The 16,903-nt window shown below is 35.6% G+C and overlaps 3 protein-coding genes across 3 annotated transcripts in view; 1 reads left to right on the top strand and 2 right to left on the bottom strand.

Moving 5' to 3' along the window:
- Positions 1-3,307: 3,307 nt before the first annotated feature.
- On the bottom strand, positions 3,308-5,224 carry LOC306863666 (neutral cholesterol ester hydrolase 1-like; the record flags this gene model as incomplete). The annotated part of the gene is made up of 4 exons (XM_079407174.1): positions 3,308-3,928; positions 4,369-4,495; positions 4,593-4,662; positions 5,086-5,224. The coding sequence occupies 4 exons, from the start codon at positions 5,222-5,224 to the stop codon at positions 3,308-3,310; spliced, it is 957 nt and encodes a 318-aa protein (XP_079263300.1).
- Positions 5,225-6,917: 1,693 nt separating this feature from the next.
- On the bottom strand, positions 6,918-10,242 carry LOC306863089 (neutral cholesterol ester hydrolase 1-like; the record flags this gene model as incomplete). Its single annotated transcript, XM_079406262.1, has 5 exons — positions 6,918-7,538; positions 8,503-8,674; positions 8,772-8,841; positions 8,962-9,193; positions 10,102-10,242. The coding sequence occupies 5 exons, from the start codon at positions 10,240-10,242 to the stop codon at positions 6,918-6,920; spliced, it is 1,236 nt and encodes a 411-aa protein (XP_079262388.1).
- A 1,467-nt stretch (positions 10,243-11,709) lies between these two features.
- The window catches only part of LOC306863145 (fibronectin type III domain-containing protein 3B-like), a 66,444-nt gene continuing 61,250 nt past the window's right edge, over positions 11,710-16,903 (top strand). Inside the window, exon 1 of the mRNA XM_079406349.1 lies at positions 11,710-11,856. The gene's annotated coding sequence lies outside the window, so the exon portion shown is untranslated. The remainder of the gene's footprint in view (positions 11,857-16,903) is intronic.

The following is a 16,903-nucleotide window of genomic DNA, read 5'->3' as shown; positions in this document are numbered from 1 at the left end:
ATAATTACAATCCGAATTCCGGAAATGTCGGGACCTTTTTTAAATTTGAATAAAATAAAAACTAAAAGACTTTCAAATCACATGAGCCAATATTTCATTCACAATAGAATAGATAACATAATAAATGTTTAAACTGAGAAATGTTACACTTTTATCCACTAAATGAGCTGATTTGATGCCTGCTACAGGTCTCAAAAAATTTGGCTCGGGGGCAACAAAGGGCTGAAAAAGCAAGACATTTTTAAAAGATTCAGCTGGGAGAACATCTAGCTACTAATTAAGTTAATTGACATCAGGTCTGTAACATGATTAGCTATTAAAGGAATGTCTTAGAGAGGCAGAGTATCTCAGAAGTACGCTCTTCAATCTGTGAAAGCGTGCGTAAAAAGTTTGTGGAATACTTTAAAAACAATATTCCTTAACGTCAAATTGCAAAGACTTTGCAAATCTCATCATCTATAGTGCATAACATCATCAAAAGATTCAGAGAAACTTTAGAAATCTCTGTGTGTAAGGGACAAGGCTGAAGGCTTTTGTTGAATGCCCGTGGCCTTCGGGCCCTCAGACGACACTGCATCACTCATCGGCATGATTCTGTCATTGACGTTACTAAATGGGCCCAGGAACACTTCCAGAAACCACTGTCAGTAAACACAATCCGCCGTGTCATCTGTAGATGCCAACTAAAGCTCTATCATGCCAAAAGGAAGCCATATGTGAACATGGTCCAGAAGCACCGTCGTGTCCTGTGGGCCAAAGCTCATTTAAAATGGACTGTTTCAAAGTGGAAACGTGTTCTATGGTCAGACGAGTCCAAATTTGACATTCTTGTTGGAAATCACGGACGCCTTGTCTTCCATTCTAAAGAGGAGGGAGAGCTTCCAGCGTGTTATCAGCATTCAGTTCAAAAGGTAGCATCTCTGATGGTATGGGGGTGCATAAGTGCATACGGTATGGGCAGCTTGCATGTTTTGGAAGGCACTATGAATGCTGAAAGGTATATAAAGGTTTTAGAGCAACATATGCTCCCCTCCAGATGACGTGTATTTCAGCAGGACAATGCAAAACCACATACTGCAGCTATTACAACAGCATGGCCTCGTAGTAGAAGAGACCGGGTGCTGAATTGGCCTGCCTGCAGTCCAGATCGTTCACCTATAGAGAACATTCATTAAATGAAAAATACGTCAAAAATGACCACAAATTCTTCAGCAGCTGGAAACCTATATCAGGCAAGAAAAGAAGAGGAGATGCTACACCATGGTAAACATCCCCCCGTCCCAACCATTTTGAGACCTTTAGCAGGCATCAAATTTGAAATGAGCTGATTTTGTGCATAACATTTGAAAATTTATCAGTTTAAACATTTGTTATGTTATCTATGTTCTATTGTGAATAAAATGTTGGCTTTGAAATTCTTTTAGTTTTCATTTTATTCAATTTTTTTTTAAATTGTCCCAACATTTCCAGAATTCGGGTTGTAGTAAGAAATGTTCATATTGTTCATATTAAAATCCCTGATGTTTGTGACATCAAGATATTACAGTTTTGTGATTTTTCTTTCCTGTGTGCAGTGCTGGAGAACAGTGACATCTTTCACAAAAGCAAGTCATTGTCAGCGGTTTATTTTGTAGCCAAGAAATCACATAATCAAGACGGTTCCCAAACAATTGTTATATTTTAACACAGCATCAAAAGAAACATGATTACAGCCTTCACTGACTCACATACTCGTCATACCTGAAAGATGATAGTAGTATCATTTTAGAAACTGGCATGCAGACAGAGTGGTTACAAAACAATAAGAGCTAGAAAAGAGGACATAAATGTGGGTGTATTACAAAGATCATCTGTTTAAAAAGTCAGTTCCTTTTTATGCATTTCCCTGAGAATAATGATAGTGTCTGTAAGACATCAAGAGATATTGATTATTGTCCCCACACTCCCAATTAAAGAAAAAAAAGGAAAGATGCAATAATAGTGAAGGTCTCACAGGTGAGAAAAACAGCGAGAGCCGCATTCCACCGCGCTTATCTGCTCCCCCCCGGCGTTTCCCATGCGCTAACAGTGACAGATAGCTACCCTCAAATACTCCCTTCCAGCTCGTGTTTCATTAAACCACCACTCCGCTAGGTTTTTAGGAAATTCCCTTTTGTCAAAAGTGCTGACTGCCAGCAGCAAAGAAACTGCCAAAGAAGTTGCATTTCCCAGACAAGAGTTAGAACATTTTCCCAGTAGTGTTGTATTTTAACAGACGTAAGTTATATGTAAACATGATGATACGCTTTGAGCAAAGATTTTATGGCATAAACATATTTTTATGAACATGTGCTATCCATCTAAAATTATATCTGTCCCTGAAAGCTTTGTCATGCCAAAAATAATATATATTACTAATTTCCCCATTCATCCTATTATTTATTTTTTATTAATTATTATTTTTAAATACTCATTACCCTTTTTTTTATCTTTCTGTTATATATATATATGACCCTGGACCACAAAACCAGTCATTGAGATTTATATATCTGAATGCTAAATAAGCTTTCCATTGATGTATGGTTTGTTAGGATAGGACAACATTTGGCTGAGAAACTATTTGAAAATCTGGAATCTGAGGGTGCAAAAAAATTAAAATATCAAGAAAATTCATTTTTAAACGGCATGTTAATTGAGTAATTTGATGGTTTTTGTATATTATAACCCAACAAATTTAAGTATGTTTATATGCAGATCAACTAGTTTCAGTGTTTAATTGAAGAAAGTGTGTTAATTTAAGAAAGCTAAACCAAACATTTATATAATATCTTGTGCATTTAAAGTATTTTTGCACATTAACTTTAGATTTCATTTTAGACCTGTTAATAAATTCCAGTTGCACGGCATAAATCATTTGATATTAAATGCAAATTTATAATAAATTCCTTGTATTAAAACAGCATGCTTGTTCAGATTTTGTTGCAAGAAACTGCCAAAGTTCCCTTTACATTTATTGCCCAATATTTTTGGGAGGGTGGTGATGGCGCAGTGGATAAGACACATGCCTTTGGTGTGAGAGACCCGGGTTCGAATCCACTGTGAGACACCAATGCGTCCCTGAGCAAGACACTTAACCCCCTAGTTGCTCCAGAGGCGTGCGACCTCTGACATATATAGCAATTGTAAGTCGCTTTCGATAAAAGCGTCAGCTAAATGAAAAAAAAAAAAAAAAAACTTTGAAGCATTTTCATCTTGGACTGCATGTTAAATTTAAAAATCTAATTTAAAATTAAAATACATTTAACATAGACTCAGCCTATATGAGTCTTTAGAGGTTCTCCTTCAGCCAATGGATGTAGTTCCCCAGATTTCGCTTTCCAACAGAAAACGCAAAGGGTCCAAAAGCAAAACTAAGGCATCCATGGAAACCATCTTCAAGGTGATCAACAGCGACGTCCACTCCAGCCTCCTCTAGTGGCGTGGTGTACATGAGTCCATCGTCTCTCAGCACGTCATGCTCACAGGTCATGATGTAAGCGGGCGGAGCGGCCTTCAGCACTTTTGTATCTGCTAGTAGAGGCGCTGCTCTCACATCCAGCAGGCCTGGCAGCTTCTCCAGCAGCTTTGAGTCGCCATGAAGCGGAACCACAGGTTTATAGTTCTTCTGGAAGACCACCAGAAGAAGCTTGGTCCAGTCGGTCTTGGCTTTGGCCGCTGATATCTCCTGACCCTGATCCAGACCCATGTGGTTGTTTGCCAGTAAAGCAGGAACAAGTTTCTGCTCGCCGTTTAGGTACTCCAGCCAAAAGCGGTCCAGGAGTGGTCTGTATAGGATGGGAATGTGGCCGTTCTGCTGGTGGGAGGGGGTGTTGAAGTCCAGGGCCTGAAGCGCAGGGTAGACCAGGGCTTGAACTTTGAACTTAATAGGAATGATACTGTCCAAAGCCCTCTGTGCGAACAGAGACAAATAAATGTGATTATTAGCAATCTTTTAATATGAATACATATACATACTACATATAAATATAAATATAAATATACAATACATACTAAGGCACACTAGTAAACAAAACATATTATGCAATATTTTATATTTATATTTGTTTTTAGTTTTAGTTTTTGTCATATATATATATATATATATATATATCTGTGACTTTTATATGTGTATATATAATTATGTAAATGTAAATAAATAGGTAATTATAATTATCTTATGTAAATTATAGTTAATTGAAATGTTATAAGTTTTAATGATTAAACCTATTCCTTAAACGATTAATCTAAAGCATTTCTATTTAAAAAAACAAAATCTCAATAATTTTCTAATTCATAATCATGATGATGACTCAATATAATTTAATGGAAGTGTAAAATTATGAAAAGTACTGACACAGCTACTCGTTTCGGGTCTATGGAGTACCGACCCAACACCTCAGCTGTCAGGATGTGTTTTGATGCCTGAAAAGCATCATTATACTGATCTGGAAAACGTGCATCCGGTGTCAACCTGTACCTGAACATACAATTGAAACAAAATATACAAATGAAGTCTGGTAAATAACTCCTTTAAGCATACAAAGACCATATGCAAGATTCAGAAAATTGCTTACTCAACAGATATTACGACTGCATTCAGCTCTTCAGCCATAGTCATGCACTGAAGGTAATATGGTTCCATCTCTATAAAATCAGAGAGAGCAATTGAAGAGGTGAAACCATAGATAGGATTTTAGTAAAATATCTAAAAAGTGTTTCCTTTCTCGACCACATGAGGGCGCTTCGAGACTGCTGAGCAAATCTCTTTCTCCCAGTGTCTACAACTTCTAATGCACTCAACATAATCCTTCATTTGCATGAAATCATATGCAATTTATTTAATATATAAAACAATAAATACGATACTTTTTACATCCGCCCAGGCAGAACAGATTTTTACCAACCAGTCCAAGGTCATGAGCTACAAAACTCTATGAGAGAAAAAAAAAAAGTTTTGTTTCTATCAGCAGATCTCTTTAGCAAATCAATAAATACACTTAAGTGCAATTTTATCTTTTAATTTAATAGAATTCATAAAAAAATAGATATGTTAATGCAATATCTTACCAACTTCATCGTGCCATTGTATCAATGCATCCACAATCATGAGTTTCCATGGCTCTGGTATAGCGCTGGGCAGAGGCAGATAAATATAATAAGCTGCTGCCATTGACAGTAAAACCATACAGATCAAAAGGAACCGCATTATTAATTATGTTAAAAGAGCATTAAAATGACCAAACATCAGTGTTCATATAGGGTGAAATTATGAAATCACAGCAGTTATTTTATGTCAAATGTCCTCTTGTCCACCCTAAGTGACTGTTTACCTTTGCGGTTTTTATTAATGATGTTATCTGTCAGTGGCTTTACATTTATTGCCCATTTTTTCAGATCAGTTAAGTGCACATAACTACTATTAAAGTATTTTTTATTTTTTTAGGTTTTTGTGTTATTTAATGTTGTTAAATACGTCAAATATCAGTTTGCACTATCACCTGTGAATGAATATACAGTATTTATGTTTTCATTCACGCTATTTTACACTTAAAAAAATGAACAAGTAGACAAGACTTCTGATTCGTCTCTTCATTTTCATGATTCATGATTTTGAAATATCATACATATTTACATATAATATAACAACAAAAATTACTTTTAACGCCATATTACATCCATGTTGATGATACAGTGGAATTAGATGGAAGTGTGTAAATATGAAATGTACTGACAGCATAAACAGACCCAAACAAATGTACAGTATGGCCTGAGGATGTGGAACTGAACTCATTTTGTGCACAAAGCACATTATTTTATATATATATATCTATATATATATATATATATACTATGGTAAGCCATGAGATTTACACAAATTGTTTCAAATTCACACTTGTATGTTGAATAAAATGTATTATTATTATACTTCATTTATATTACATTTACATTTACTTTCCCAGATTCTGCTCTGAAAATCAGAGATACAGTAATGGGTTATTTCCCAAGGAAATAAATGCATGCATTCAGAATGTATTACTCAGTAAGAAATCAGTCTACTCCTTGAGGCCTGGTGATGCACATCTGTGCAGACGTCAATTCTAGATTCAGCTGCACAAGACTAGGGCATAAATAAAAATGTGTATACCGCTGCAAGTCTTTAGTGTGAAAGACATGAACTGTCTTGTCTTCCCATCTTCTCATTAACTGAGAAATATGAGAACTACTGCATCTTGAAAACTAGTGACTTGTTTTCACTTGTTTCAATTTTTTGCATGGGCTTGCTTTGACACTTGTTATTTATATATATATGTATTTGCATATTTATAGAACAATTACTGTCTAACTGGTCATTCTTAATCAAATTTTCTTTTTTTTCAATAGACATTGTCTATTTTTGGTCACTCTCTGCAGATTAATGGAAAAATTACATTCTAACTGGTATTTTTTAATACTTTTATAAATTATATATCTTAATTTTTAATTTTTTTTTAATTTATATTTAATAGAAATTGTCAATTTGTTTCGGTCACACTCAGCAGATTTTTATCATCATCATCACATAAAATATTAACAGCATAAAATAATTTCCATGACGAATTAATAGAGATGGATTCACATTCAGAAAACCCCTTTGTATAATCTGGATTATCCTGCATTATGTGGCATTACATTCACTATAAACCCACTGCTACTAATACAATTGTGTATTGTTACTGAAAAATTGTTTCAATAACTTTGGGCTTGATCAGTGTGTTTTTCTCCCCATTCATAATCTATTGCATTGACATGTTGTATTTTAAGTCTAAAAACAATTAGTGAATGTTTGAAATAAAAAAAATATTTAACATAACATACCCCCCCCCCCCCACACACACACACAAAAAACCCCTCTGTCTCTGCTAGAGGTTCTCCTTCAACCAGTGGGTGTAGCTCCTAAAACTTCGAAACCCTACAGAAAACCGAAAGGGTCCAAAAGCGAAACTGAGGCATCCATGGAAACCATCTTCAAGGTGATCAACAGTGACGTCCACTCCAGCCTCCTCCAGTCGCGTGGCATACATGAGTCCGTCATCTCTCAGCACGTCATGCTCACAGGTCATGATGTAAGCGGGCGGAACGGCCTTCAGCACTTTTGTATCTGCTAGTAGAGGCGCTGCTCTCACATCCAGCAGGCCTGGCAGCTTCTCCAGCAGCTTTGAGTCGCCATGAAGCGGAACCATAGGTTTATAGTTCTTCTGGAAGACCACCGGAAGAAGCTTAGTCCAGTCGGTCTTGGCTTTGGCCGCTGATATCTCCTGACTTGGAGTTGGAGTTGTGTGGTTGTTTGCCAGCAAAGACGTGACAAGTCTTGGATCCCCGTTTAGGTACTCCAGCCAAAAGCGAGCCATGAGCGGACGGTGAAGGATGGGAATGTGGCCATTCTGCTGGTACGAGGGGGTGTTGAAGTCCAAGGCCTGAAGCGCGGGGTAGAGAAGGGCCTGAACTTTGAACTTAATAGGAGCACTATTGTCCAAAGCCATCTGTAAGAAGAGAGACAAAAAATGTGATTTTATTTTCTTTTTCCTTAGTAATGAAAACATAGCCTGCACCTTTAAAAAAATCTGCTGATTTGCAAAAAAAAAGGCCTAATATTACCTAATTTGATGACACCTAAGATAAAATTTCATCACATAAAGGGTTTTTTTGCAAATTACATATACTATATCACATGCATATATATATATATATATACATATATATACATACACATACTCCATTTAATGTTGAAGAAATTTACATAAACTTGAAATATATAAAAATATTTTGTGTTTATGTAAATTTCTTCACAATCTTTTATATATATATAAAGTTATGATATTATATTATATGATTTATATATGATTTATATATAAAGATATTATATATGATATATATATAAAGATATTGTGTTTTATATATATATATATATATATATATATTCATATATATATATATATATATAGTGTGTGTGTGTGTATATGTGTGTATACACACACACGCACACACAAATTATATTATACTATAAGTATATACTTTTATAAACTTATATATATATTTATACATATTTTTCCCCCCACAAAATCTGTAATTTTCTGTCTGTGTTTGGATGTAGTAAACTTTCTACACAGTCATCTTTGCATTTTTTTCTGTCACTGGCCATAAATTCTACCTTTAAATCAGAATTAAGATCAGAATTAAATCAGCTGAAAATTTAACAAATAGTTAGGAATCATGTCTTTGTGCCAGTTTTTCTGGTGATTTTGGAATCTTCACCTTGCAAATTGCTGTTGAAACAAAAAATTACTATGAAACAAATCATATTTTGTAAGAGAATGTGACGTGCTGGACCAAGTCAGGCACTGTTTTTGGAATCAGCACCTCAAAATAAATAGGAAACACATAATTGACAGTATTTGATATCATTCAGCAAATATAGTGAAATTCATTTGCAGTGATTTCTCACACCTGTTGCGCCACAGCAGCGGCCAGATTGGCACCAGCACTGTCACCTGACACAGCCACTCGCTTCCGGTCTATGGAGTACCGACCCAACACCTCAGCTGTCAGGATGTGTTTGGAGGCCTGAACGGCTTCGTTATACTGATCTGGAAAACGTGCCTCCGGGGCCAGCCTGTACCTGAACATACAAATTATACAAAAGGCAGCTGGTAATTAATGTAATTAAAGCTCTAAAGGGATGTAGCAATAAAATTATACAGTAGAGAATTGCTTACTCAATTGATATTACAACTGCATCCAACTCTTCAGCCATAGACCAGCACTGAAGGTAATATGTTTGCATCTCTTTAAAGAAAAAAGGAACATAAGTTACTAATAAAAAATATTATTCTCACTCGTTCTGTGTACAATATCCAAAACAGAAAAAAAGATCATTTATATAAAATCACATGCATTTTTACTTACTTCCACTGCCGAGTGTCCATCCACCTCCATGGAAATAGATCACACCTCTTTTCAAATGTGGCTCTTGGTCTGCTGCTGTGGACTCAAACACTTGTGCCTGCACTCCTCCAAATGACGTTTCTGTGACTTGGATTGCTGGGCTGGACTGTGGACCCTTTATTTCATCCCATGATGCAGCATACTTTGCAATATCAAAAGGTCGACTCAGTCCAAGATCGTGAGCTAAAAAGCTCTATGGAAAAAAAAAAGACTACAAGTTAGAAGGATCAGCGAGCGGGATTGTTAAACAGGGTCAGCAAATCTCTTTAAGAAAATTCCTTTTATTCTGAAGGGATATAAGGAATGTATTTTTAAGCATTACAGGCTCAAATTCCATATTTTTATTTATATTTATTCCATATTTTATATTCCATTTAATTTGTATTATTGAGAGCTATTAATTTTTTTTATTTAGCATAAGATTAACCTAGTATGCATGGTAAATTGCAACACATAAAATGTTTGCCGATTTTAGCGTTTAGAGGTCAACAATTAAAATAATACAACATTTATAGAAATATGGTAAAATAACAAATGATCAAGTATTTATATTTTATTTTTTTTAGACAAATGACAAACTTCCTAATTGTAGCTTTTTATTTGTTGTTAGAGTTGGTGAAAAACAAATAAGTAAATCTGACAAATAATAAATTTTTTGAGACAAATTTGAATTGTAGTTTTTTATTTTTTGTTAGAAAATAAATATTTTATGTATTGTTAGAAAACAATATGTTGAAATTTTAATAATCAAATGTTCTTTTCCTTCTTTTTTTACACAAATTGTATCACTATTTAATTTGTTACCAAAGTTATTGTTAAAAAATATATATAATGTGTGTATATATATATACATATATATATATATATATATATATAGAGAGAGAGAGAGAGAGAGAGAGAGAGAGAGAATTTTTTATTTATTTTTTCTTAAATTATGACATTAATTTTTGTTCATTTCTAGAAAATAACAAATATAAGGGTTTAAACTTTAATCAGTCATGTCATCCATTGGAAATATTGTATCCACATTTAAATGACAATTATGCATGTTTGTACATTCTAACCTATATATTATATAACGGAAACAAATGCAAAGCTCACCACATGCATTACACCACGCAATATGGAATCCATAAACATGAGTTTCCATGGCTCTGATATAGTGCTGGGCAGAGGTAGATAAATATAATAAGCAGCTGCTATTGACAGTAAAATCGCCACGATCAAAATGGACCGCATCATAATTATAATTCCAGTTAAAAGAACACAAGAAACTCATGAAACTATACCGGTCTCAAAGTTGACATAGTGACCGACTGTATGGTTTTGTAATACCTCATCTGACCCCAGAGAGCAGTGGTTTTGAAATCACTGCAAATTTTACATTAAAAGTCCTCAGGTATGAGAACTCTGAAGCCATCGTTTTTAATTTTGTGAAGTTGCTATGCTATTATTTTTTGATGGTTAGCGTTTATTTACTACTCTTGTTTCTTTAATATATCGAAAAGCACGCAAGCGTTTAAGTAAACGACAAAAATAATAATAATAATAATAATTCTGCACTGTATTCTGCTAGTAGACGGGACTTTTAATTTGACATATTCCCCACGTTCTGTCATATAACAGTTGTTTACATACGTCACATTGGAATGTACTGTATCTGTCAGCCCAACAGTGAAAGCACTATACATGTTATACTGATTTACTGATTTTATTACTACAATTCTTGTTATAGAGTTATGTAGCCTATAAGTAACATTATTCATGTTGATAATTCTGCTCGTTTTGCATTGTCCTGGTGAGATAATGCATGCTTCATGGTTAATGTCCTGATAAAGCATGGTTTAATCCCAGGCTGTCAATAAATCTCTGAAATATGAGATCTGATCTGATTACTGTAGTAATGTTAATGGCCACTAAGTGGCACTGTAGTTTCTTTTTTACAATATGGTCACCTATTCTTTTTTCACACTGATTAGCATACTTCCATAGAAATATATGAAACTTAAAAAAACTAATTAAATAGACTAGCATTTCAACTAAAGCCAGAAATGTAGATTTTCACTCATATGTACTGTTAATTACAACGATTTATAACTAGTTTAATTTGGCCCACAAATAAGGAAAATTAATTAAGACGCTCTGAATTATGCATTTCGATGTATAACATTACACTAAATATTAGATTTAACACTGTACGGCTATGAAACATTGTGTGTAGCCATGGAATGTGAGAGTAAACCATTGTGGATTTTTTTCATGAGATATCTAAAAATCCTGTGTATCATGTGTGAGATGTGGAACGAAGAACTTATTAAGTTTGTGGACAAAGCATGTGAGTTATAAACCAATGATGTGCTTTACACCAGTTGTATGCTTGTATATAATAATAACATTTATTATTATTATTATTATTGAAGTTACAGTTCGCATATAAATAAAAACATGTATTTATTCATGCATGCATGTATGCTTTGGGATGAAATAATACATGGATCAATTTGCCTCTAATTCAAAGCAAACTTCCACAACACCAACCAATTTTGAAAAATGTATTAAACTCTTTTGTTTTCACGCTGGCCTCGTCTATCCTAACAGAACAGTCTCTCTTATAACATCCTCCTTTGTCTTCGTTATCATATGTTTCCGGTGACTAATGGAATGGTACGGGAGAGTATTCGGTGTTATACGGTAAACTTCTACACCCCCATGTGCGCTTCTACATAATTGACATGGCGGAATCCCACACTGGTCTGGTCCGGTCCACCGTGGACTTCGCAGCAACGGAATGACATGCTTTCTGTTACGGGCATTTAGGGACTAACGTGTTAATAAGCAAGATTTACTGAATCCGAGGTAAGTAGACGGTAATGTAATTTTCCGAAGCGCTCTGAGACACTGTTTCGCAAAGTTGCAGAAGAGCGCGAGCCGGCTGACTCTTTGATGGGAAAGGGAAGTCTTGAATTTAGTGGAAAACGAAACGAAACCTAAAAGAAACTTAGTGCGTTGCGCTCTTAAAACTTTTGCGACTTTTATTTGTGTCTACTTTGACAGCTGTATGCTGTGTACTTTTTATGCAGGACAAAAAAAATCGTAATCATCATTAACGCTGCTTTATCAAAATTCAATGACACTTGTAATACCTAAGTGAGAATTAACAGAGGAGGCTTTTATAACATAATTATTCGCTATTGTGATTCTGTCACATTTTTCCCCCGGAAAACTCGAAATTCGAATTCGAAATCGATTCATTATGAAACTTTTTTTTTTTTTTTTATCAACACAGGAGCCTGTTTGTATAATTTAAAAATTCATATGCCTTTACCTATATAACATTTCCAAAGGCCAAAGACAATTGGAAAATGACACGTCAATTCCCAGCAACAAGTTGTTTGCTTAAGCGTCACGCGAATAAGATACTTTCGTAATGGCTGAAATGTTACATCATTGAAATGAGTATGACGTATGTTGTATATTACATAGATCAAATCCAGTTTCGTCTGCATTACCATCATAATAACATACACTTGACTTCAGAGAAGCGTTCTAATAGGAAACTGCATTGTAGAATAGCGTTCTTTTGAGTCGAATCGTTTAAATGATTCAATTGAACCGGTTCACAAGAACGAATTGTTCTTTACTGGGACTGGATCAGTTCTTGCGGTTCTTTATAAAAACTCACTAACTCATTGAACCCGAGAAATATCTATTTCGCATATTAAAATATAGAACTGACAACAGTACCGTGTTTGAAGCATACTGAGGATTTGACTGGTGGGACGAAAGTTACCTTAATAAGAGACATGTTTGATATAATACAAACACACACACAGAAGATGTGTATTACAAGTAAAACGTATTGGAATTGTTTACAGGTTAATTATATCGCCGTTTTTTCAACACACAGGCGAAGCAGAAGCATCACGTGATGACAAAATTATGTCACGACCGAAAGAATCACTGAATCGTTTTGTTGAATCGAATCTCAACGAGTTGGACTTTCTATGGGAGCATTTAAATGTTGTTTACTGTTTCCTTTAAGGATGAATGATGGTGTTAAAATGGGAACAGCTGTGAAAGTAAGAATGCATGCTGTGACAAAATATTGTTTAGAAAAACGCATTCAGCTGTTGTTGCGGATCATTTCGTGGACCGGATCTTTTAGCCAGAGGAAACCCGATCCCAAATATATGACGTCATGTGACATTCCAGAGCGAACCTTGAGTCTTGTAGACTTCAGAAACTCCAAACTTTGCATAAACCTTGATTTCTCCCCTTTAAGTCACTGCTGTAGTATTCATACAGTTGGAACGTGGAAAATTATGTTCTGTAATGTGAAAATTTTATGTCAAACGCAGGGTTTTTCAGACTAATACTGTATGTACTAAAGTTTTATTGTAAGTGATGCTTTAAATTATGTCCTGTGAAGAAAATGCACATTTCTGTGGTGGTAACCTGACCACGGGGTGAGCACTTGATTTATCAGCATCTCACACCCCCATTAAAATACACAGGCATACCCTGACCCCTCCCAACCCTACAGCCTTTTGGCCCCAAACTCAAACATTAAAAGAATGTGGTGCTTGTGGGTATTTTCTAGAGTCCCATTCCGTTCTTTGGCTCAGTCTCCAGTTCTTGTGATAATGCCAGGCTATATTTAGCGCTTTATACACTCTCCTTAACATTTAATGCAAATACACATTGCAGATAAATTTGACAGATTACCCACTTTTTTTCCACCACTGCATTCTCATCCTGTACCGTCATGTGTAGTACACCTGGTTTGCTCTCTGGGTTCTCCACTGTCCACCACTTCCCTAGGGTTTGTGCTAATTGCATTTGAAAATCAGATGTTTTGCTCTATCTGCCTCCATCATTTCCTGAGAGCGATTGTAATGATCTGTCGAGCTGTCTGTACTCCTTTGTTGTCGTTATCGAATCGGTTGTGCCGAATTATTGCTAATGCCAGTTACCCTGAGGGTAGCGGAGATGTTCTTATGAGAAACTCATGGTACATTAGTAAAACATTTAGGCAAGGCTTTTAGCACAGGGAAGGGTGGTGGTGGTGGTGGTTAAAGATCTGGTTTAGGAATGGGTGATTCATGGAGAATTACTGTGAACCCTGATCACCATCATACCCTTGAGCAAAAAACCCACGGGTCCCTCCTTCAGTGTTGTTCTGTGAGGTTTTTTCCACTGTTTTTGGTTATGGTTGAGGATTCAAACAAACCCATAAGTATGAGCAAGTAGTTCCGGTCCTTGAATTTGATTGGTCTAGCAGTATTCCAGAAGCGATGATGTAGTCCAATAGCACTAGGACTTCTTTGTGTTTGTGTGAGTCATTCATTCAACGGATTTGTTCAAAATCACTGATTTTTTCTGGAATAAAAAGAACCGACTGTCTTTATGAATGAGTCATTGAATCTATTATGCAACTGATTTATTGTACTGACTCTTGCTATTTCTAAAATTTATTTGTTTTCTCCTTAGGGAAATTAAAGAAAACACAAAAAGGAACCAAATGTGAGCTGAGATCGTTAATTCTAATGTATGCTTTTATTGAAGCCATCATTATTATTTTGAACTTGTTTTTGAAATAATAATTTTTAACAGCATAATTCCTGGTTTGCATGGGCAAGAAATCTCCACCAGTTAAAATGAACATCTAAATGACGTTTATAGTTATCCTTTAATAATTTGTTGTTAATAATTGAAGTTTCTCATTAATAGTTCTGTCCTCATTTAAGGTGTTCGGTACACAGTCTTGTACTTTTGGTTTTTTTCTGATTTTATAAGAATTTTTTTTGATTCAGAACAAAGTTTGTAATGATACAATTCACCTTGTAGCTTGTTGGCTTGGTTGATCACTGGTTCATAAGACAATTTTAAAAAAACATCCCAATTTGAAAACTGAAAGGGAAAATGCTTTCAGAACCATGTGACATTGTAACATTGTAACATTGCAGAAATTGTAAAATTGGTGTGTGGCTCCAAATTCAGCTTATTTTTAAAAGTGAGTCATTGAACCATTCAATTTGTTATTTTTTTCAAAAACGCTGATTCTGTATCACCACTGCTGACTGGTGATTCAACGGTTAATTCTAATTTTTACTTTGTTGGAGCTGTTTTTGTTGGTGAAGCAAAAACTGAGTTGAGGTGTTTCTCCACTCAGACACTGTGGATGGTTTATTTCTGAGCTGGTGCATAATTTTGTTTTTCCTTCCAAACTGATCCTGACCTGTTTGAGCATAGGTGCAATGGAATGCACATGAATGGAGTTCCGAGACCAAACTTTTCCTGCCCTTTCATCTCATCAGCCATTCATTTCTGAAGGCAGGATTGAGGAGTGGACATTGGTCCTTGTCCAGCAAGAACCAGAATCAGAACCAGATCCAGCAATGCTTTGCATCAGATGTTTCATGACTTGGGTAGTCTATCTGCTACTAAGCGTAACATGTTTGGTGCAGATGTCCGAAACCCGAATGCAAACTAACCTTACTTGTTTGTAGCTGAGGCCCAAATCAGGATAAGGAATGTGACCTATTGACCTTTAGAAGAAAAGGGAGGGAAAGTGGCTATGGTGAAAAGTGCTGCCTGTTCATTATGTGCATACATGCACATGTTTATTCCCACTTTTGCATGGCTGGTGGCTTGTAAAATGTGATTTTTGAAATATGGTTGAAGAACCAACTTGTAAAAGTCTTGTTCGAGAATCAGATTATGCAGTTTAAATAATATGTTGTTGATTCACTAAAAAAAGCAGCTCTGTAGAGTCATTTGTCTAGGACTACACTGTTTGCGCTATTGATTCACTAAAAAAGAACTGGCACATAAGAGTCGTTCAGGTATTAATACCGAGCTGATTCAATTGATAGATACGCTCTAGATTTTTATCTATCAACTTCTTCCTTTCTCAGACTGTAGCTCCATTTTTATTCCATCCCTGCACACAATTAGGATGTTAAGGGTGTGAGACTGTATAATTTTCTCCGATGTGACCCTGCGCAACTCCTCCGTGTGACTGGAGAATATGATTCACTCAGCCTGACCCAGTTAAGATGCTCCTCTGCTCCTTCTCAGCGCTCAGAGGCTGGATCACGTTTCATATTGGGGTTACGCAACACTGAATTTGGATCCTGGGAATCTCTTTTCTGTCTTCTTTCTCTGCACTGTCTCTCATTTTTTTGTCCCCTTGCTCCTAGTGTCTTTTACTGTAAGGTGAGAGTGGATGAAGTTTCAGTGCAGGCAGAAACAGGGTCAGCTTTTTGAGCTCAGCTGGGTGTGTAACTGCATTATTGTGCCTTCAGGGAGGAACCAGGTCGGGCTCTGGAGTCTGTGGTGTCAGTATTGGGTAACACCTTTATCTGTTAAACAGGACAGAGGCACTGAGATGGGACCTGATGCCGTTATATAGACCGAAGGAAAAGAAAATAGCAATTTAATATCACAAATAATTGTCTTAGATAGAAAAGTGATTCTTTAGTAATTTTTAGTAATCTCTCGAGTATCAGAAAAGATCTCAACGATGTCACAAACTGTTCTCAGATTTGGAAAGATACTGAAATCAAATGGAAGAGATCAAAATGATCTGGGCTGTGCTATCCACATTTATTTTATAGCTCTATGCTCATACTGTTATTAACTAATCTGAAACACATTTGAGAACTCAATTTAAGGATTAGTTCACCCAAAAATAAAACTTCAGTCACTGTTTACTAATCTGCATGATGTTCGGTCTGCACATGATTAGTGGTTTCTACTATAATATCATAGTTGTTATTTTAATGTTGTGCAAGCAGACATTATTGAATATGCCACTTTTAGTGTCACAATTTTTTCTCATTGCATTATTTATGCAAATGTAATTGCAGTGTCAATGCATGTATGCCACCTCTAATCAAGA

Source organism: Barbus barbus (genome assembly GCF_936440315.1).
Source record: "Barbus barbus genome assembly, chromosome: 44".
In the NCBI taxonomy this organism is placed as follows: Eukaryota; Metazoa; Chordata; class Actinopteri; order Cypriniformes; family Cyprinidae; genus Barbus; species Barbus barbus.
The sequence above is the reverse complement of the archived record's forward strand: the minus strand, read 5'-3'. Positions and strand labels throughout refer to the sequence as shown.